This window comes from Oncorhynchus clarkii, chromosome 20 (assembly GCF_045791955.1).
Source record: "Oncorhynchus clarkii lewisi isolate Uvic-CL-2024 chromosome 20, UVic_Ocla_1.0, whole genome shotgun sequence".
Taxonomy (NCBI): Eukaryota; Metazoa; Chordata; class Actinopteri; order Salmoniformes; family Salmonidae; genus Oncorhynchus; species Oncorhynchus clarkii.
This window is the reverse complement of record NC_092166.1, coordinates 69733853-69757258: the sequence shown is the minus strand read 5'-3', so window position 1 is coordinate 69757258 and position 23406 is coordinate 69733853. Positions and strand designations below refer to the sequence as shown.

Sequence of the window (23406 nt, the reverse complement as noted above, 5' to 3'; positions counted from 1 at the left end):
AACACGTTGGCTGCGGTGAAGGAGAGCCCGCAGATTTTGGTAACACTGTATTGTCCTCAAAGCGAGGCAGGACATCGTGGTCCGCGATGGGGCTGGTTTTCTTTTTGTAGTCCGTTAATTGACTGTAGGTAGACCCTGCCACGTTGAATTGCGACTCTACTTTCTCTTTTTTAAATTTTACCTTTATTTAACTAGGCAAGTTAAGAACAAATTCTCATTTTCAATGACGGCCTAGGAACAGTGGGTTAACTGCCTGTTCAGGGGCAGAACGACAGATTTGTACCTTGTCAGCTCAGGGATTTGAACTTGCAACCTTTTGGTTACTAGTCCAACTCTCTAACCACTAGGCTACCCTGCCGTCTCTATACTGAATCTTTGCTTGTTTGATTGCCTTGCGGAGGGAATAGCTACACTGTTTGTATTCGGTCATGTTTCCTGTCGGCTTGCCCTGATTAAAAGCAGTGGTTCGCGATTTCAGTTTTGCACAAATGATGCCGTCAAATACATGGTTTCTGGTTGGGGAAGGTTTTAATAGTTGCTGTGGGTACAACATCACCGATGCACTTGCTAATAAACTCCCTCACCGAATCAGCGTATTCATCAATGTTATTGTCCGACACTATGCAGAACATATCCCAGTTCTGTCACGCCCTGGCCTTAGTTATTCTTTGTTTTCTTTATTATTTTGGTTAGGTCAGGGTGTGACATGGGGGGATTTATGTGTTTTCCTGGTCTAGGAGATTTTGTATGTTTATGGGGCTGTTTCCTTTCTAGGTAGTTTGTAAGTCTATGGTTGCCTAGATTGGTTCTCAATTAGAGGCAGCTGCCTATCATTGTCTCTGATTGGGAACCATATTTAGGCAGCCATATTCTGTGGGTACTTTGTGGGTGGTTGTCTTCTGTCTTTGCACCAGATAGGACTGTTTCGGTTTTCACATTTGTTGTTTTGTATTTTGTAGTGTTCTCGTGTATGGTCTTGATTAAACATGTTGAACTCTAACCACGCTGCATTTTGGTCCTCCTCTCCTTCCCAGGAAGAAAACCGTTACAAGTTCACGTGATCGACGCAATCTTGAAGCGTGGAAAAAGAGAGATGAAGTGATAAATGTGTGTATGATGGGTTACTAGAGATTTGATTAAGTAACAATACAAAAACCTGTAGAAAACAATAAAAATTGAATTGATTTGGCGTAACAATAGGGGACTAAGAAAACAATTAGAAATCATGGGTGATAAACCCTCTAAATGTACCGTTAAATTGGCCCCTTCCTCAGACAAACATCTTGGCTCAGGGTACGTTTACCTAATGTTCTTGTTCTGGGAAGAGTGGAGGTTGATTCCCCATAGAACATTCAAAAGGGGAGAGTCCCGTGGCTGAACAGGGAAGGGTGTTCCGGGCATACTCCACCCAGACCAGTTGTCGGCTCCAGGTAGTGGGGTTGGTTGAGGCCAGGCATCTTAGGGTCGTTTCTAGGTCCTGATTAGCTCGCTCCGACTGGCCGTTGGGTTGGGGATGGAATCCGGAGGACAGGCTGGCCAACAACCCAAGAAGGGTGCAGAACGCTTTCCAGAACTGAGATGAGAACTGAGGACCCCGGTCGGAGACCATGTCCACCGAGAGTCCATGGATCTGGAAGACGTGCTGCACCATAAGCTGGGCCGTCTCCTTGACAGAGGGTAGTTTAGGGAGAGGGATGAAATGGGTGGCCTTGGAGAACTCGTCCACTACTGTCAGAATGACAGTGTTGCCATCAGACGGAGGGAGCCCAGTGACAAAGTCCAGAGAGATATGGGATAAGGGACGATGAGGGACAGGTACTGGCTGAAGGAGGCCAGAAGGAGCTTGCCGTAGAATCTTGTTCTGAGCACACAGCAGTATCTCCTCCCCACCAGATGTTCATGATCACATAAGCGAGCTTAAATGACCTGACGGATCTGGCCACTGTTTCACCCTTCATTGGGGATTCAGATTGCCCTATTGGAAATGACCCCGATCCCTATGAATCTCCCTTTTCCCCAGATTATTATTATAAAGTTACATTTCAGGAGTTCCATTCAGACCACCTCTTTCTGTGTAAAATGCCAATTTCCAGGAAACCAGTTTTAAGTTCTGTCTGACAACAGCTCAGATATATCATGTATGGTGATGCTTGTGGTTTCCATAGCATCAAATGGGGAATTGTTGTGGCAGAATTGGGGTGAGCTGTTGTAACTTCTCAAGCGTTATGTTATTGTTCTGTGTTTGACTGTAAAATGCATTTAATAGAATCCTGTTATCACTTCACCTTAACACAAGGCCATTGTATTCTTAAACTGTTGCTTGTATAAAAGGACTGTTGTGTAAACAATATGATAGTATTATCACCTTCCACTATTTCAGGGACATGTAACCATTTATTCTTCAAGCTCTTTCCCTGACTGCGATGAGAGGGGGATCTACCTTCCAGCTGCTCATATGTATTAAAGATTCATTATTATCATTTCAAATGAGTCTCTGCCTAATCTTTGGCTCAAGTTTTCCATAAGGCCTATTTATTAACCTTTTAAGACCATCTTTTTGAACTATTACTTGTGAATAGCTGTTTGTTTTTTTTCAACTATTACTTGTGAATTTTTGAGGGCCTGTAAAATTCCCACTGATCAGCGGGACACGTTTTGTTTGTGGGTTTTGACAAAGGCTACTGTTATTGTCATGTTCGATGGGGACGTTGCATGATTCGTGGCCTATCTATGCTTTACATTCAATCACCAAGATGATACTTTTTTCTTTCAATATTTAAAAAATATATATATCAGTCGCAAAGAATAGAGATTTTGTTTGAGATTTTGTTGTTGTTGCTTTAGAGTCAATAATAAATGTGAAACGATGTCAATAACCATAAGGTCGATTCAATTCAGGATCAGCTAATAAACCGCATGAGGGTTTATGAGGGTTTAGTTTTAGTGATGCAGCACCGTATAGCTAGAGTGGCTGCTGCTCGTGCTCTCTCACGAGCTGCGCATCTGGACCAGTGATGTGTATAAACCCTGGAGGACTAACAGGGGGCGCTGTATTGAAGCCATCGCGCAGCCATCTTGGTACTCCTTCGTAAAACATTTTTTTGTTTGTTGAAGCGATAGAAATGCATGTATTAATGCCTACATTCGTTTTAGACACGTGTATTCTATTACAGACACCTTAATGCACACTTTTGAATTATATTATGTGAGCTTAACATAAACAAATATGTTTTTGTTGTTGTTGAGATTACTAATGTTACTGTCCCCACTACAAAAAACGTATACTTAAATACATGTTATTTTGTCCTTAACATTTAATTGAAATACTGTAGAATCCCATTAATTCCTATGGAAGACCGCGCCTACCGGGGCGAGCCAATATGGCCGACCGGTGGCTTCAAAGCCACACAATAGACAAAACATAGCATCAGCAATCCAGGGTTTATGTGCATAATTCATCTAGACGGACGGAGGTAGAGAAGAAGAGAGGATGAGAGAGAGCTGTCCGCACCATGTGAGATCTGACATTTGGATGAAATGATGCGGCGAGTAAATTGCGAATGATAGCTTGATAGAGCCAGTAGGGCTATAGTTTCAACATGGTAACAACGTAGTATATGGGCTACATATGAATTTGACCATCGTGATACGAATCTATTGCAGTTGAGGAGGATGGGCTCGCAACTGGTACAGACTCTGCGTCAGGGGGTTTGGGCATCATTGACAGGAGGTTGGTACCATGACCCGGACCAGAACACATTCAATAACTCCTGTCACCTCTATTTGTGGATGTTCCTTCTTATGTTGCCACTATCACTACATTTGGTGAGTATAAATTCAATCGAAGGCCCAGATCTTGTGTTGGCTTATAAGGTTTAGTGCGCCGCGTCACTAAGCGCCCTTTTCATTGACAAACACGGTTCTCTTGGAGCAACATTCCGTTCTAATCTTTTATTTACAGTGATATGTTTTATCCTCAGCACTGAAACATTTCCGCCTATTTATTAGTTGTATTGGCAGAAAATGGAATGGTCGCATTTTTCTCTGCATGCCGTTGGCTAGTATGTAGCACAGTGATGGAACGCATGGCTGCCACAGTGATGAAAAAGCAGAAAAGTCCAGGCATTGTAACGCTGACTGTAGGTAGCCTACACAGCGTTCACAAAGACAAACGGCAGCACACCTCACCTTCTCTCCCTTTTGGATGTGATAGTATAGCCTACAGCACGCACTCACCTGCATTTGATCAATTTATTTTAGTGGCTAGTAGTCCTACGTCATTAATGATGCTGTTTGGGTTTGGTTTAATTTGGTCAAGATAGCCTATAAAAAATACATTCCGGCACCAAATGTTGTGGTTGTGGTCTCTTTAATGTGTCACTTTATTTCTATCGTAATGGAATTGAATGTATTTTCATTTCAAGAATTCTATGCTATTTCTTGTACAGAATAGGCCTACTATGTTTCAGAATATGACCTATTGTCTGGTTAAATAAAGGGAGTTTCATTTAATATTAATTTAAGAAAAAACCCACAACGCTTGTTTCAGAGTTTATCTATAAATAACTTGATAAAAAAATGTCAAACGACATACAGTATGAGCTACTCTGAAGACCAAAAGCCTTCTGATTATTTGTGCAGATGTTAAAGTGATGAAGGACTGTCATTCTTATGTAATGGTGTAATATTGTCCCACCACTAACCCATTTCAAGGAGATTAGTTTTGTCCTCTATTTCAAGTTCTTATTTTATTCCCTATACCACAGAATGTGATATTGTGTCACTTCATAAGGGCCTGAATTTCCATACACTTGATTTCTCAGAAAATAGATATTGATATATGTTTTTATACAAATAATATAGAAATAGCTCTTGTCAATTAAATGTTTTTGGTTGATATATTACTTGACAATAAAATAGGCCGTAATTTTAAATGAGAATTTGTTCTTAATTGACTTGCCTAGTTAAATAAAGATTAAATAAAATACAAATTGAATACAATGTAATTGTGTGATTATGATTTTTTTTGGGCTTGGTCCTCAGGGTTTGATGACAAGGAGCTAAACACAAAACGTATGACATCCCTTAGGCTGACAGTTCCTCTGAATTATAGATCAGAGCAAGTCACAAGCCCACAGTTTTACTGTTCATAATTTCATGTAGGCCTATAGCATACCTGTGTTTCAACATAATGAACACCATGGCTATTGCACATATTTGTTTCTATTGACAGGTTGGTTGATTCCTCTGATGACTCACTCATCTCAGTATGTAGCTGAGGGGCCACATGACTACATTATATGGTCGGAGCATTGACTTTTCATTCAGATCATCCTCAGACAATAGTTTTTCTTTCAGTGTCACTCTTGGCTGTTTGAGCATAATATTGCAGCCCCAAATAGCTGCTTTGGCGTTGTGTTTCAGACTTAATTTGAGACTAGTTATCATATTATTGAGGAAAGTTTGGGATGCACTCTGTGATGAAGAAGATTGTCATTTTTTATTGGAATATTATTTTATTGTCAGGATATGTGTTTTGAGATGTTGAGGGAGTTTGTGTGTTCTATCCTCAGGCTCTTCCGCCCACCACCATGGCACTTAGTATATACTGCACCTCAGTCACCATCTTCTTCATCACGATAAAGATGGTCAACTATCGCCTTCATGTGATGTTTGATAAAGGTGACGTTGTGCCCCCAAGCAGTCTCTCTGATGTCATTCAAGGTGCAGAGAATAAAAGCAACGCGTCAGATTCATGTCTTGCAGCTAAATTAAGGTGAGCCTGTTTATAAAAACAAAATGTATAATAAATATAATCCAAAGTATACAGTTCATTCGGAAAGTATTCAGACCCCTTGACCTTTTACACATTTTGTTACATTAGAGCTTTGTTCTAAATTTGATTAAATTATGTTTTTCCACATCAATCTACACACGATACGCCATAATGACGAAGTGAAAACAGGTTTTTAGAATTTTTTGCAAATATACAGTGCCTTGCGAAAGTATTCGGCCCCCTTGAACTTTGCGACCTTTTGTCACATTTCAGGCTTCAAACATAAAGATATAAAACTGTATTTTTTTGTGAAGAATCAACAACAAGTGGGACACAATCATGAAGTGGAACGACATTTATTGGATATTTCAAACTTTTTTAACAAATCAAAAACTGAAAAATTGGGCGTGCAAAATTATTCAGCCCCTTTACTTTCAGTGCAGCAAACTCTCTCCAGAAGTTCAGTGAGGATCTCTGAATGATCCAATGTTGACCTAAATGACTAATGATGATAAATACAATCCACCTGTGTGTAATCAAGTCTCCGTATAAATGCACCTGCACTGTGATAGTCTCAGAGGTCCGTTAAAAGCGCAGAGAGCATCATGAAGAACAAGGAACACACCAGGCAGGTCCGAGATACTGTTGTGAAGAAGTTTAAAGCCGGATTTGGATACAAAAATATTTCCCAAGCTTTAAACATCCCAAGGAGCACTGTGCAAGCGATAATATTGAAAAGGAAGGAGTATCAGACCACTGCAAATCTACCAAGACCTGGCCGTCCCTCTAAACTTTCAGCTCATACAAGGAGAAGACTGATCAGAGATGCAGCCAAGAGGCCCATGACCACTCTGGATGAACTGCAGAGATCTACAGCTGAGGTGGGAGACTCTGTCCATAGGACAACAATCAGTCGTATATTGCACAAATCTGGCCTTTATGGAAGAGTGGCAAGAAGAAAGCCATTTCTTAAAGATATCCATAAAAAGTGTCGTTTAAAGTTTGCCACAAGCCACCTGGGAGACACATCAAACATGTGGAAGAAGGTGCTCTGGTCAGATGAAACCAAAATTGAACTTTTTGGCAACAATGCAAAACGTTATGTTTGGCGTAAAAGCAACACAGCTGAACACACCATCCCCACTGTCAAACATGGTGGTGGCAGCATCATGGTTGTGGCCTGCTTTTCTTCAGCAGGGACAGGGAAGATGGTTAAAATTGATGGGAAGATGGATGGAGCCAAATACAGGACCATTCTGGAAGAAAACCTGATGGAGTCTGCAAAAGACCTGAGACTGGGACGGAGATTTGTCTTCCAACAAGACAATGATCCAAAACATAAAGCAAAATCTACAATGGAATGGTTCAAAAATAAACATATCCAGGTGTTAGAATGACCAAGTCAAAGTCCAGACCTGAATCCAATCGAGAATCTGTGGAAAGAACTGAAAACTGCTGTTCACAAATGCTCTCCATCCAACCTCACTGAGCTCGAGCTGTTTTGCAAGGAGGAATGGGAAAAAATTTCAGTCTCTCGATGTGCAAAACTGATAGAGACACCCCAAGCGACTTACAGCTGTAATCGCAGCAAAAGGTGGCGCTACAAAGTATTAACTTAAGGGGGCTGAATAATTTTGCACGCCCAATTTTTCAGTTTTTGATTTGTTAAAAAAGTTTGAAATATCCAATAAATGTCGTTCCACTTCATGATTGTGTCCCACTTGTTGTTGATTCTTCACAAAAAAATACAGTTTTATATCTTTATGTTTGAAGCCTGAAATGTGGCAAAAGGTCGCAAAGTTCAAGGGGGCCGAATACTTTCGCAAGGCACTGTATTAAAAATAAAAAACAGAAATACCATATTTACATAAGTATTCAGACTCCTTGCTATGTGACATGAAATTGAGCTCAGGTGCATCCTGTTTCCATTGATCATCCTTGAGATGTCTCTACAACTTGATTGGATTCCACCTGTGGTAAATTCAATTGATTGGACATGATTTGGAAAGGCACACACCTGTCTATATAAGGTCCCACAGTTGACAATGAGTGTCGGAGCAAAAACCAAGCCATGAGGTCGAAGGAATTGTCTGTAGAGTTCCGAGACAGGATTGTGTCGAGGCACAGATCTGGGGAAGGGTACCAAACATTTCTGCAGCATTGAAGGTCCACAAGAACACAGTGGCCTCTGTCATTCTTAAATGGAAGAAGTTTGGAACCACCAAGACACTTCCTAGAGCTGGCCGTCCGGCCAAACTGCAATCGGGGAGAAGGTCCTTGGTCAGGGATGTGACCAAGAACCCGATGGTCACTGACTGAGATCCAGAGTTCCTCTGTGGAGATGAGTGAACCTTCCAGAAGGACAACCCTCTCTGCAGCACTCCCCCAATCAGGCCTTTATGGTAGAGTGGCCTTACGGAAGCCACTCCTCAGTAAAGGCACATGACAGCCCGCTTGGAGTTTGCCAAAAGGCACCTAATGGACTCTCAGACCATGAGAAACAAGATTCTCTGGTCTGATGAAATCAAGATTGAACTCTTTGGCCTGAATGCCAAGCGTCATGTCTGGAGGAAACCTGGCACCTTCCCAACGGTGAAGCATGGTGGTGGTACCATCATCATGCTGTGGGGAAGGTTTTCAGCGGCAGGGACTGAGAGACTAGTCAGGATCGGAGCAAAGATGAACGGAGCAAAGACCTATCCTTGATGAAAACTTGCTCCAGAGTGCTCAGGACCTCAGACTGAGGTGAAAGTTCACCTTCCAACAGGACAACAACCCTAAGCACACAGCCAAGACAATGCAGGAGTAGTTTCGGGACAAGTCTCTGAATGTCCTTGAGTGGCCCAGCAAGATCTTGGACTTGAACCTTATCGAACATCTCTGGAGAGACTTGAAATTAGCTGTGCAGCGATGCTCCCCATCCAACCTGACAGAGCTTGAGAGGATCTATAGAGAAGAATGGGAGAAACTCCCCAAATACTGGTGTGCCAAGCTTGTAGCGTCATACGCAAGATGACTCGAGTCTGTAATCGCTGCCAAAGATGCTTCAACAAAGTACTGAGTAAAGGGTCTGAATACTTAAATGTGATATTTGAGTTGTTTTTTGAAATATACATTTACAAAAAAAAAATAGTTTTTGCTTTGTAGATTGATGAGGGTAAAAAACAATTCAATACATTTTAGAATAAGGCTGTAACGTAACAAAATGTGGAAAAATTCAAGGGGTCTGAGTACTTTCCAAATGCACAATAGAATGTCTCTTATGGGTAGTGCTTTTGTCTTGAAAAACATGATGTCATCCTTTGATAAATGAACTACCACAGATGGCCACATACTCTACATCTTTCCAAATAGGAAAAGCAGCACGGTTCCTGACAGTGTTGCCATGACAATGTTGACGAGAAACAGGCCGAGTCCGGTCATCCAGGTTACAGTGAAACAGACAGAAACGGACCCTGGGTTGATTGGTGTGGTTAGTGTACCATTATAACTACCCTCGAGCTCCATTCTACTACTATATTATATTATATTATATTATGGAATAGACATTTTTGAGTTAAAGCTAAGATGTGAATGAGCACTGTCGTCCCCCCCCCCCCCTGTTTCTCTATTCATCTTCATCCATATTTTTTGCCCTTACAGGAGTGCCCAAAATCAGAAGACTTAAAGAATACTGAAGGTACTGTACTCTCCTATAATTTTAACACGGGTCTGATTCCCCCCTATAGTGGGAAATGGGTTTTCTATTTACAAATCTCACTGTGAGAATAACATGCTCTTCTTGGAATGCATTGTGTGGATGTAGTGATAAAATGATAATACTACTCATTATGCTAGCCCAGCACATTATTGCTTCAAATATGCTCAGATAAGCATGTTGTCAGCTTCCAATAAATATTCTCACATAATGTTGGTTTTGCAAAGTGTTGCTGAGAAGATCTATATTCTTTATTGTTAGTTAAGAGCAGAAATTGTAAAGACTGAGATGTTTTTTCTTCTTTTTTCATATATGAGCCATTCTAAATTCCGGTCAATATGCTCTTTGTAACATTAATGTATCTGTTGCAGCCCCGAGTGACAGTATCCCCAAGGAGAAACAACCCAGAGTGAGCCTACAGCCTGAGCAAGAGCTCTCCCCAGAGGACCTGTCTAGCCCCAACCCTGACCAGGCTGCCCCTCTCCTGCTGGGGGAGCAGAAGCATGTGGCTGATAGGGAGATTGCTGATGAGGGACTGCCCTCTTCCAAGGGGAGTGATGAAGAAAGCACAGACGAGACAAAGCAGGAGAAACAGCTCCAACAGGACCCCAACAACAACTCTCTAGAGGTCATTCAGGAGCGTGATGACCCCCTCCCACCTCCTCCTCAGAATGACCAACCAGAGGAGACATACTGCTCAGATGAGATTGCTGTTGTCTTTGTGGACAACTCTGGCCCATCAGCCCGCCTGGATGAGAACGACATGGTCAAGATCATCATCACCATGAGCTGTGATGCCCAGACGGCTGCGGAGCTGGAGGAGTCGGTCAAACAGAGCATCCTGGAGTCTGCCCAGGCACAGATGGGCATCGACCCCCATGGAGGGGCTGCTGGCGACTGCCTCATCAAAATCCCAGTTATCACCTTTGACTCACCTGAGGATGATGAACAGAGTGGTGCAGAGAATGAAGGGGAACCCTTATCTGAGGCTGACTCTGCTGAGCTGCAGACCCCAAGCCCAGACGGCCAGATCACCAAAGAGTTGATGAGCGCTGACTCTGCCGCTCTGGACTGCCGGGACTTAGAGTACAACGAGGCAGACCTGGAACACCCCAGCCCCCAGTTGACCACAGCCGACAACAGCTCCTCTGGCATCGATGTCCACTCCCACCCTGACGAGAACGACCCTCCGGACCTCAATGTGGATGCAGATGGCTTCCTGCGAATCCCGTCTATGTTCAGGAAGTACGGCCCAGGGGGCAGGACACACGTGCGAGGCCTGAGCATGGACAGCGGGAAGGATGCAGTCCTCATTGCTGACAGATCACAGAATAAACAGACCACCATGACCTCATCCAAGTCAGACCTGGAGGCCAAGGAGGGCCAGATCCCCAACGAGTCCAACTTTGTGGAGTTTGTGTCGCTGCTTGAGTCCATCAACAGCACCAGGGGAGCCAATGGCATTGAAAACCCACCAGAGGAGGTGACAAATGAGGAGGACAGAGCCATGGAGGAAGGTGAGTCCAGGCATATGTAGGTTGTCAGATAATAATGATATACATGTAGACAGTTAAGACTTTAGGAGAGAAGTTATTGTCTCTGTTGTGCAAATAGCTGTGTTTTACTCATTCTTTATTGGTAAAATTGAAAACGAGTGTTGCTTTTGCAGAGGATGTCACTGCAAAAATTGAGGATAACACAGAGACAGAGAGCCAGCAGGAGCGGCCAAACCCTCCCAATACTCTGGCCACAACAGACACCCTCCACACCATCCCCGAAACACGGATCCCCATTGTGTCTCCAGACAGGTAAACCTTTTCAAATGTCTCTTAGATATAAAAGGTCATCATCACAATTTACTTTATTTTGTTATTTGATCTGATCTTTATTGTAAATGAATGCATTTTTTTTATATAATCGTTGTATAGTTTGTCCTCTACTCTCAGTCCCCAGACAGACCGGGATAAAGACCCAGACTACGACTCCCTGCCCTCCCAAACATCTCAGTCAGAGAGCTCGATGCTCCAGGTCATATGCAGACCAGAGGCCACCAACAAGGAGGACGCCTATACTTTTCATACAGTCCACAGTAAGTGCAAAATATTATTGTGTGGCATCAATTCACTGAAGCCTACAAACTGGTTACAAACCCTGGATAATGTCGTAGTGAACTGACCCTTCGATAATCTCCGCCCTAGAATTTTGGCCAACCAATCGCAGCACTTCAATGGATATCAACTGTCGATACATCGGACAAGCATCTGTTTAAATCGCTTGAAAACTGAAATACAGTGCCTTGCGAAAGTATTCGGCCCCCTTGAACTTTGCGACCTTTTGCCACATTTCAGGCTTCAAACATAAAGATATAAAACTGTATTTTTTTTGTGAAGAATCAACAACAAGTGGGACACAATCATGAAGTGGAACGACATTTATTGGATATTTCAAACTTTTTTAACAAATCAAAAACTGAAAAATTGGGCGTGCAAAATTATTCAAGCAAGCTACACTACAAACTTAATTTTACCAGGTTCCCGTGAAGCAATTGTAACGACAGTCCACCACAACATACCCAAGAGTTTCCTGATTAGCAAGGGGTAGTCTGTATTTAATTTAATTGTCTATTAGAAACACAGTTTTAGAATATTGTGAGTGGATTTGTTTATTAGAAACACAGTTTGAGATCATTGTGAGCGGATTTCGGGCAGTGGTTCAATGGGAAATTGGGCTTCCCGGGAAAATGTTGGCAGAGGTTGCAACAGTAACCAAGGGTTAATTGTCTGTGCTATTATTGCCCAACTATTGTATAACATACTGTATGTATAACACTTACGTCATATCAGGTAGGTGTTTTAAATGTGAGGTTCTGTCTGCTCTCTATTCCAGGAGACAGACCTCGTAAACTGTATGCTGAGAGAGCCCTAAACCTACCCCTCGGAGCTGAACTTATCACAGGCAACATGTGGTACTATAACCTCAATTATTTCATATGTAATATTTGTATGAAGTTTTTGTTGTGTTCTATTTACATTTGACAATGTTTAATTTTAGTTGTTTTTAAAACGTCATGGGCTTTTACATGTGAACCTTGTCGTGTACCCAGTGATCTCCTGTCAACTTCCTCCAACTCGGAGTGCCAGGACGGGCTGGCGGGTGGACATACAGACTGCCCCTTCCAGCGCCGCATCATCCCTTCACACAGGCTTCGACCTCGGAGAACTCACCCTGAAATCTTCCAGGTGACTACACCCCCCCACCTCAACCCCTTTCCCCCATCCCTTTTCCCCCACCACCCATTCCTCCCCTCCTTCCCTCACCCAAAATCTTCCAAGTCACTACACCCCGCCCCTCCACTCTTTCATCTCCTCTCTCCTCTCCCTTCCACTCCACCCATAAACCCCTATCCATCCCAGACAGTGGACGCAGGCAACCAAGGCCAAGCGGTGCTCCGACTCAGCACTGCAAATCAGAGTGCTGGCCATTACTCAAACTATAGTGACTCTGTGAGCAGAACAGAAACTGCCTGCCTGGCTCGGACATCACATAGCACATCGTTCCTCTCAGCGCTAAATTCACAATGTATGGTTCATAACACACACACACCACACACAAACACACACAGGAAATACACTGGGTGAAATGTACTGATGATTATTACTTAACTGATCTAAACATTATCTGTGTCATGACAGCGTGTAGTCAGTTGTTATGAGTTGAAACTAACAGTCATGACGGTTTAAGACATCTATTATGTCAGTGTTATGTAACCCTTATGACTAAGGGTTCAATTAAAGTGATATTGAGATTTATTTTACACTACAACCTGAATTCCACCTCTGACAGGAAGAGGACTCGATTGATGAATCATCAGAGACCTCCACACAGGAAAAGCCTTCTCGTAAACTGTACTACAAGCTCAAGCTTTTTCCTGGGAAGTGGGTAAACATCTTGTATGACCGGCTCGCCTTGTTGGCGCTATTGGACAGGTAAGAGAAAAAGCTCCCATTCTATCTTTCCTTTTCCATTTCTCAGCGATTGATCAACTAGTTAACAGAGACTCAACTTTGACCTTTACTCTCTCTCCTCAGGAACCAGGATGTGGTGGAGAACATAGCAGTTGTGTTCCTGGCCTTCCTGGTGGCCTTCCTGGGATTCATCCTGCTCAACCATGGCTGCTTCAAAGACATCTGGGTTTTCCAGTTCTGCGTGGTCATAGCTAGCTGCCAGTACTCATTGTTAAAGGTAAGGAAGGTATCTATTTTGTAACAAAGGATGAGGCTTAATCAACCGTACAACTGTTGCTGATCTGTGTTGACATAATTCAGATCAGTGATAGGATACCAGATCTGTGATAATACTGTGCCATTTTCAATGCTCCACCACATACTCCACTGTAACAATGGAATTAAGCTTTAGCTAAGTACTTTTTATCGGACACATTGCTGATGGAAACGCATTTCTCTGTCAGTCATTGACTGTATATCAGTTAATCACGTTAATAACACTTTGAACAAATTGTTTGTATTACAGAGTGTCCAACCTGATGCAGCCTCGCCGACACATGTGAGTCTGTATGGAACATATTCTAAAGGCATACTGTGAAGATACAAGTAACTGCCAAAATAATGGAAACACTTGATTAAATGAGGGATACAAAGTATATTGAAAGCAGTTGCTTCCACACAGGTGTGGTTCCTGAGTGAATTAAGCCATTAACATCCCTTCATGCTTAGGGCCATGTAGAAAAATGCTGGGCAGGCCATTATTTTAGCTACTGTGGCTATGCCCCCATAGGATGACAACGCCCCCATCCACAGGACACGAGTGGCCACTGAATGGTTTGATGAGCATGAAAACGATGTAAGCCATATGCCATGGCTGGCTCAGTCACCAGATCTCAACCCAATTGAACACTTATGGGAGATTCTGGAGCGGTGCCTGAGACTGTTTTTTTTCACCACCATCAACAAAACATAAAATTATGGAATTTCTCGCTGAAGAATGGTGTCGCATCCGTCCAACAGAGTTCGAGACACCTGTAGATTCATTGAAGCTGTTCTGTTGGCCAACCGCTCTATTGAGACACTTTATGTTGGTGTTTCCTTTATTTAGGCAATTACCTTTACATTTTCACTGGTTGTTTAGTATTTACATTTTTCCAAACTAGATTGTTCAAGGCTTTCTTTGCTTAATTTCACTCCCCTCCTGATGTTTTCCAGGGACACAATCAGATTGTTGCCTACAGCCGGGCTGCTTATTTCTGTATTTTCTGTGGCCTTATTTGGATTCTGGAACAGATGTTAAGAAGGAAGGACCTGCCTGTGTCCACTGTATATGGCATCACCATAGTATTAGCAGATGCTCTCAAATTCCTGAGAGACATTTTAGTGGGTAAGTCACGTACCATAAATCATTTATTTTACCTTTTTTCAGTCATCCATTAAACAATTTTAGATTATGTTTTATTTTGACATTCTAAAAAACGTATAGTTCTAAAGTCCTGTCTGTTCTATATTCGACAGGCATCACTTACTGCTTTCCTATCACATTTCTCGTTGGCCTGTTCCCACAAATCAACACCTTTATGATTTACCTGCTCGAACAAATAGACATTCATTTCTTTGGTGGAACAGGTGAGTAGCACTCTCTTTTCTGTTTCGCTTGACCTTCATAATTATGAACTGAATGCATACTGTACCACCATAAACTTAACCCTTAACCTGATTCCTGTGTTTCCACTTCCTTTGTCAGCTGCAACTGGACTCCACTCAGCAGTGTACAGCATATTCCGTAGTCTGACAGCATTATCTTTGCTGTACGGTTTCTGTTTTGGAGCTCTGAAGGTAGGAATGAATTCATTATTGAGTAAAGATGTGTGTATGATTACATGAAGGATATGTTTTGCACTGCGACGGAACAGTTTGTTGCTGCAGAGGCAGTTTAGTCGAGCATGAAATGGTACAATAATCAATATTTCTATTCTGTTCTAAAGGAGCCCTGGGATGAACAGCATACCCCAGCCTTGTTCTCTGGGTTCTGTGGCTTGCTGGTGGTTCTCTCCTATCATCTGAGTGGGCAGAGCAGTGATCCGACTGTGCTGATGTAAGCCGCCTGCTTTTCTGCTCCTATTGTTATGCCTGCTAACATGCTGACTGTATGAGAGTTGTTAGTGCTAAGGTTAAGATATTCTCCTTTTTTTTGTGCACATACAGGTCTCTGATCAAGTCCAAACTGATGCCCACTCTTGTGGACAGTGAGGAAGAGGGTGAAGACTCAGAAGACATCAAGGATCCTCTTCCAGAGAAGCTCATGAATTCAGTGGTAAGTCAGAGACTTGCATTGTTTCCTCCACCTCCACTCAACTGCTGTCCTCTGTTTTTGTTTCAGGACAAAAGTTTGACTTTAACACATTATTATATTCCGCAATTGTGATATTGTATGATTTGCTTTTGCATTTGCAGAAGGAGATTCTTCTTTCGGATCTTGTGGTCTGCTCCATTGCCTACATTTTAACATTTGCTATTACTTCAAGCACTGTCTTCCTGTCCCTAAAGGTGGGTAACCTACATCCAAACACTATCCATAAACGATGTGTCATAAATGTTGTTTGTGTCATAAAGCAATGTTGTCTCATCAGTAAATAATTACTGTGGTGTAAATGTTATCTGATCGGTTCAGTATTCAGTCAACCCCCTTTTCTCTCCATCTCTCTCCCTTTATATCCCTTTCTCTCCATCTCTCTCCCTTTATATCCCTTTTTCTCCATCTCTCCCTCTCTATCCCCTTTTCTCTCTCTCTCCCGCTATATCCCTTTCTCTCTCTATATATATTTCTCTCTCTCTTCCTCTCTCTCTCTCACTCTCTCTCTCCTTTTCTCTTCCTTTCTCTCCACAGCCCTTTGTGACCATAGTACTGTATGCGCTGGCAGGGACAGTGGGCTTTGTCACCCACTATCTCGTACCCCAGTTACGGAAGCACCACCCTTGGCTCTGGATCTCTCACCCAGTGCTAAAGAGCAATGAGTACTCCCAGTTTGAGCCCAGAGGTCAGTCCTGCCTTTATTGATAAAAAAAAGAAAGAATTCTGACACAATGCAGTTTTTCCTACTATAGACCTTTTGCATCTCTGACTCTCTGGTACAAATTTGATGAAAGACTACATTTAATAGCCTATAGTTCTATACACGTGTGGGTTCAGTTAGTTGGGGAAGACCTATCTCCTGTGCTTTCATCTATACGGATTTGTCAAGTACTGCAAAAGTAAGAAACAGCTCTTGTGTGTGGTGATTAAAGTTGATTTCATTTTCCAGATGATGCTCAGTTGATGTGGTTTGAGCGTCTGTACGTGGGCCTGCTGTGTTTTGAGAAATACGTGGTTTACCCAGCCATCATTCTGAGTGCGCTCACCAATGATGGATTCTCACTCAGTCACCGTAAGAAGCTAGGCATCCAGTAAGTACCTTTCTCCTAAAGATTTTAATAAAAAACACATACTCCCTCCTTTCCCTGAACCAAGACCGAGACCGCGGTCAAATGCAAAAGTATTTGAAAGTATTTGATGTGCGCTTGGTGTAATTTAGGGTTTGTACTTTTGGAACTATTCCAGTGGTTCCATTGTACCAAGCTAACTAAATCAAGCACATGCCAAGTACTGGACTTATGTATTTGCAGGTTGACGTTTATTGTCATGAGTCTTGCTTGCCCTGGAAGCAGAACTGATCGGTTTCCACTAGATAGGCCAACTGCAAAGTCAAAATTGTCGATATCATAAAAATTTATGAAAACAAAAATGTGCTTTTTGGTCATAATTTAAGGTTAGGGTTAGACATTAGGGTTAGCAGTGTGATTCAGGTTAGGGTTAAGTTTAAAATCAGATTTTATGACTTTGTGGTTGTGCTAGCTAGTGACCAATCTGCAGAGCTGCCTTCAGTACATGAGTCATCTCACTAAATGCCAACCTGTGTATGTATTTGACCCAGGTCTTCTAAGAACCATTTTCAGTCTGTATAACATTCAGTTTGGAATGTCAAGTTAATCTCTTTGTAGGTAGACATTATGAAATACTTTAAACTTGCCTCTGTCTAGCTTACGTAATTACCTTAAAATGTCAACATAAATCTTAATGTACAGGTAACTGCCAAAATAACGGAAACACTTGAGTAAATGAGCATTACAAAGTATATTAAAATGAGGTGCTTCCACACAGGTGTTGTTAATTAAGCAATGAGTTAATTAAGCAATTAATATCCCATGATGTTTAAAATGCTAGGCGGGCCATTATTTTAGAAATCAAAAGGAAAAGGTGCAACACTCGCTCACCATTAAACATTTTTGTTTTATTTAAGCAAGGTTAAAAGATGAACGTTTTAGCCTTCATCTGAATAATCATCAGGATTATTCTGATGAAGGCCGAAACATGAATCTTTTAACCTTGCTTAAATAAAACAAATAATGTTTAATGGTGAGCGAGTGTTGCACCTTTTCTATGATAAAAAAAAATATTGGTTGCACCTCGACTGACGTCGGTTGGTTGAGCGTCCTCCACTTCTTTCCACAGGTATTATTTTGGCTACTGTGGTTATGCCACCATAGGAAGATGATGCCTGCATCCACAGGGCACGAGTGGTCACTGAATGGTTTGATGAGCATGAAAATGATTGAAACCATATGCTGTGGCTGTCTAAATCACCAGATTTTAACCCAATTGAACACTGGAGATTCTGGAGCTGCGCCTGAGACAACATTTTCCAGCACCATCAACAAAAAAGCTGGTTATGGTATTTCTCATGGAAGAATGGTGGCGTATCCCTGCAATATAGTTCCAGACACTTGTAGAATCTATGCCGAAGTGCATTGAAGTTGTTCTGGTGGCCCAACACTCTATTCAGACACTTTATGATGTTTCCTTTATTTTGGCAGTTACATGTAGCAGCTGGGGAAACCTTATCCAGAAACACAGTTCTTCATAGGTTTATAAAGTCTCCACCACTCCCTTCTGTGCATCTTGGAGGTGGAACAAAACCCTTAGCACCTTAATCAACCACATAAATATCACTTTCAACCCAGTCTGAATTATGTACATGTACTAACTAGTAGACAGTCAGTCACTTTGATGTCATCATCTGAACCTGGTCATCATGACAACAGTCACTTTGCATGTCAATTCCCTTGCTAGGGAAGAAAGTGTGATGTATACACAATATTCGCTAGTATTGGTGCATTTGTCTCCCCTGCTCCCCTCCCACTCAATGTCACCCCTCTGCTTTGCTCCGCTGTGTCACGCCTGTACACCTGAGTCGCTCAGGTCTCTGTGTCTCGCTCCAGCTGTGATGTCTTGTTGATGACAGTTGCTGGGATGAAGCTCCTCCGCGCCTCCTTTTGCAATCCCAGCTTCCAGTTCGTCACTCTCATCTTCACTATCGTCTTCTTCGAGTTCGACTGCAGCAGGGCCTCAGAGACCTTTCTGCTGGACTTCTTTATCATGTCCATTGTCTTCCACAAGGTCAGTCTGCGACGTGACCGGAGACTGGTACACACACTCCCAATGACAGACGTCTCACTACAATAAGATAGGAAAGGAATACAACTCACTATGAGTGCGGTCCCCAAACTCCCTACAGTTGATTAACAAACATACAGTTTTCTTCGGGGTCTATATGAAGCAGCAAACACCTGCCAGCTGCTCTGTATGTAGAGTGGCCTTCCTACTTTTGATTATATTGGATTTATTTTTAGGATCTGGTCTAAAAATAACTGGCTTTGCTGTCTGTCAGTGACTCACAGCATGTCTTTGTTCCTCGACAGCTCAGTGATCTGCTTCACAAGCTCCACTTCATCATGGTCTATATCGCACCGTGGCAGATTGCATGGGGCAGCGCCTTCCACGCATTCGCTCAGCCCTTCGCTGTGCCTCGTATCCTTTGGTTTTCACGTGTAGGAACTACACAAGCTTCCGCATATGCTTTGACGTTGCTCTGACTGAAACTGTAATGTAACTGTGAATTTGACAGAAGATATGTGAGTATGGTAAACCTGTTGTCTCCAATTGAATTGATACCTGGTAGATTTTCCGTTGTTGTGGTGGTTCTCCTTCATGATGCAGCTCAGATTCAGCCATGTTGCTGCTGCAAACGTTTGTGACGACTCTGTTCTACACCCCTCTCAGCCCCTTCCTGGGCAGTGCCATCTTCGTCACCTCCTACCCACGGCCCGTCAAGTTCTGGGAGAGGAACTACAAGTAATGGCTTTTCACCGCATGAGATAAAGCACCATGAAATATGCATGCACACCTTAAAGCACCACAGTGTGTCGGCCGCACCCCAGGGCATTCAGCCTTAGAGATGGGACATGGGAAAGTCCATTATGAATAAAGAAGGTGACAAGGGACGTCCGACTCAATTTGAGTCTATGACCAAACCATTGAGTTAGGTCGCTGTCAATAATTTTTCATCTGGTGAAAGTTAATTGTTAGTCACTCACCTCTGTTTCATCTGTTTTTATTAATGTGCTCAGAAAATATGCAAGTGGTGAATTATATGGCCTCCTAGAGCCCCTGTTGACGTCCATATAGGGACACTTCTTTCTCAGAGATGATGTCATGCACTCAGCTGACTGAGCCAAGTTTTAGTGCTATCCTGGATCCTTGGGATCCTTTTACCCTAACCACTACACTTACCCTAACCTTAACCTTAACCCTTACCTTAACCATTTAAAATTTAAACTTCAAGGGGGTAGGGACGTCCCAATGATTCTGGATAGCAAGGACCCTGAGCTAAGTGTTCTAGTCTAGGGGTATACAAGCAGAGTATAGAGACCACTAAAGATGATGGATAAAAGCAGTCTTACTCAGGACGTTTACCACTGAAAAGAATGGTCACAGTTCTGGTCTGCTTAAGGGATGTCTCTCCCATTGTGAAAGCAACTGGGTCTGGTCTGCTTAGTTCATTGACTGTATATGAACCAGAAAAAAGGATTGAGTGAGATGTCTCGCTTCCTTTTCCGTCTCTAACATTACTCCAGTCACTGAGTTATTGATGAGGATATATGTAATTAATTTAACACACAGAAAATGTCCTAAAAATAAACCAGAATTAGACCATGTTTAGCTTATTTCAATGAATGTACTGTCTCCCTAATCTATGGTTTTGTACCATTTTGCAGCACCAAACGCATTGACAACTCTAATAGCAGACTGGTATCTCAGGTTGATAAAGAGACAGGTAACATATTGAGTTTATTGAATAAATATCAACATGTTTTTTCCCCTAATTAATGTTACTTCTCAACTCTACAAGGATCTTCTCATGGTTAATACGTTGGTTTGTTGGTCATGTCAATCAGTGTATTTTACATAAGCCTTTATTCCCCCAGGATGCGACGACAACAACCTGAACTCCATCTTCTATGAGTATCTGACGCGCTCTCTGCAGCACTCTCTGTGTGGTGACCTGATGCTGGGCCGCTGGGGAAACTACAGCTCTGGAGACTGCTTCATCCTGGCCTCTGACTACCTCAACGCCTTTGTTCACCTCATCGAGATCGGCAATGGCCTGGTCACCTTCCAGCTCCGAGGCCTGGAGTTCAGAGGTCAGATACTGACTAATATACAGCAACACAGTGAGGAGCACTATACCACACCCAGAACCATATACATCTATATACACATAGATACTCTGTTTCTCTGATCACACTACTGATATGGGAAATATCTTGACTGTGTTGAATGTTACATGTTTGATATGTTTCATTTCATTCTGAAGTTATTCCAATTTTATCTGAAATTGTTTTCTAATAATCCTAAACCTTACATCTCGACCACAGATTTAAAATCACCATTAACATGATGGTCTGTGCTCCTTCTCCTCCTCCCCAGGTACATACTGCCAGCAGAGGGAGGTAGAGGCCATCACTGAGGGGGTGGAGGAGGATGATGCCTGTTGCTGCTGTGAGCCGGGCCACCTGCCCCACGTTTTGTCCTGCAACGCGGCCTTTAACCTGCGATGGCTGGCCTGGGAGGTCACCACCACCAAGTACCTGCTGGAGGGCTACAGCATCAGCGAGAACAATGCTGCCATCATGCTGCAGGTGTACGACCTGCGCAAACTGCTCATCACCTACTATCTGAAGGTTGTAGACCTTTTTACTTCTTATGGAAATGTAACAGACAATAACGTTTTTTGAATTTGAATTTAACCTATGATCTAAGCAGTATTTTAAACTGGGTGGTTTGAGCCCTGAATGTTGATTGGCTGAAAGCCGTAGTATGTCACAACGTATACCACGGGTATGACACAAATGACTTGTTTACAGTTCTAATTAGGTTGGTAACCAGATTATAATAGCAATAAGGCACCTCAGGGGTTTGTGGTATATCGCCAATATACCACGGCTAATGGCCTGTGTTGCGTCGTGGATATGAACAGCCCTTAGCTGTGGGTTATTGACTATATGCCACTCCCCCTCAGGCCTTATTGCTCAATTATATTCTTTTTTTTTTTTTTACTTTCAGCATCTTTGTAATTCATTACCGGTTTTATTTCATAAGCAGTTAAATACATTTCATCCCATAGTAAGTCTGAGCTTGGTCTTATGCAGGCAAAAGGGAGTAGACCATAAAATCATCAATCTTCTGTTATTATTCCCTCTTGTTTCACCTCTAGAGCATAATCTACTACCTGATCCACTCCCTGAAGCTACAGACGTGGATCAAGGATTCCTCTATCACGGAGGCTCTGGTGTCCTACACCAAGTGGCACCACATAGAGAGAGACCCGGCCGTGTTCAGCGTTAAGATAGACGAGGACTACGTCCACTGCCTCCAGGGCGTCACCAGGGCCAGCTTCTGCAACGTCTATCTGGAGTGGATCCAGTACTGTGCCAACAAAATGGAGGAGGTAAGTAGAGATGTGAGATTGCAATGAACAGTACAATCATGCACGTAGTCAGGAAAAACTCCAGGCCCTAGTCTAGATAATTTTTCCTGATCAGGTCATGTGGTCAAGAAAAACTTCAGGGCCTTATCATGACATGCAGTATGACCCCATGTTGTACAGTTTGGTTTCCTTGCTGCTGGTCATTTCAGTGGATGTGAACAATGAGAACCTTTGACCTTTGTGCTTTGCCAGCCTGTGGACTGTGACGAGGACTCCCCTCTGGTCACTCTGTGCTATGCCTTGTCTGTGCTGGGCAGGAGATCCTTGGGGACTGCATCTCACAACATGTCCAACAGGTAAACCTTCCATAGCTGTCAAATATTCATTCCTTTCATGTTAAATATGGGATTTATTACCCTCCAGGCATGGACGGTAAAAACACATCAATCTACACTAAGCTGTAGTTCCATTGAGATTCCAAAAGGGGGCAGCTATGGCTCTCGTGTGGTCAGGTGCCACAAAGAGGGACCTCGGTAAATTACAATTGACAAAAGTCGGAAGTTTACATACAGTGCCTTGCGAAAGTATTCGGCCCCCTTGAACTTTGCGACCTTTTGCCACATTTCAGGCTTCAAACATAAAGATATAAAACAATTTTTTTGTGAAGAATCAACAAGTGGGACACAATCATGAAGTGGAACGACATTTATTGGATATTTCAAACTTTTTTAACAAATCAAAAACCGAAAAATTGGGCGTGCAAAATTATTCAGCCCCTTTACTTTCAGTGCAGCAAACTCTCTTCAGAAGTTCAGTGAGGATCTCTGAATGATCCAATGTTGACTTAAATGACTAATGATGATAAATACAACCCACCTGTGTGTAATCAAGTCTCTGTATAAATGCACCTGCACTGTGATAGTCTCAGAGGTCCGTTAAAAGCGCAGAGAGCATAATGAAGAACAAGGAACACACCAGGCAGGTCCGAGATACTGTTGTGAAGAAGTTTAAAGCCGGATTTGGATACAAAAAGATTTCCCAAGCTTTAAACATCCCAAGGAG

At 42.6% G+C, this 23406-nt stretch overlaps 1 protein-coding gene across 2 annotated transcripts in view; it reads left to right on the top strand.

Moving 5' to 3' along the window:
* The first annotated feature begins 3444 nt into the window (after positions 1-3444).
* LOC139376821 (pecanex 2) overlaps positions 3445-23406 on the top strand; it is a 29042-nt gene continuing 9080 nt past the window's right edge. Inside the window, exons 1-28 of one of the 2 annotated variants that reach the window (XM_071119762.1) lie at positions 3445-3825; positions 5574-5776; positions 9131-9248; positions 9419-9455; positions 9845-10990; positions 11143-11281; positions 11420-11562; positions 12360-12438; positions 12577-12712; positions 13317-13459; positions 13562-13715; positions 14004-14036; positions 14693-14864; positions 14996-15106; positions 15225-15316; positions 15466-15575; positions 15686-15794; positions 15935-16027; positions 16368-16518; positions 16783-16924; positions 18797-18974; positions 19277-19385; positions 19580-19709; positions 20633-20691; positions 20843-21058; positions 21345-21598; positions 22132-22365; positions 22597-22700. In XM_071119762.1, coding sequence (XP_070975863.1) covers positions 3673-3825; positions 5574-5776; positions 9131-9248; positions 9419-9455; positions 9845-10990; positions 11143-11281; positions 11420-11562; positions 12360-12438; positions 12577-12712; positions 13317-13459; positions 13562-13715; positions 14004-14036; positions 14693-14864; positions 14996-15106; positions 15225-15316; positions 15466-15575; positions 15686-15794; positions 15935-16027; positions 16368-16518; positions 16783-16924; positions 18797-18974; positions 19277-19385; positions 19580-19709; positions 20633-20691; positions 20843-21058; positions 21345-21598; positions 22132-22365; positions 22597-22700 — 4748 coding nt within the window. In that variant the 5' untranslated portion in view covers positions 3445-3672. Of the gene's footprint in view, positions 3826-5573; positions 5777-9130; positions 9249-9418; positions 9456-9844; positions 10991-11142; positions 11282-11401; positions 11563-12359; positions 12439-12576; positions 12713-13316; positions 13460-13561; positions 13716-14003; positions 14037-14692; positions 14865-14995; positions 15107-15224; positions 15317-15465; positions 15576-15685; positions 15795-15934; positions 16028-16367; positions 16519-16782; positions 16925-18796; positions 18975-19276; positions 19386-19579; positions 19710-20632; positions 20692-20842; positions 21059-21344; positions 21599-22131; positions 22366-22596; positions 22701-23406 lie in introns of both variants that reach the window. The other variant, XM_071119761.1, reaches the window with a different exon arrangement.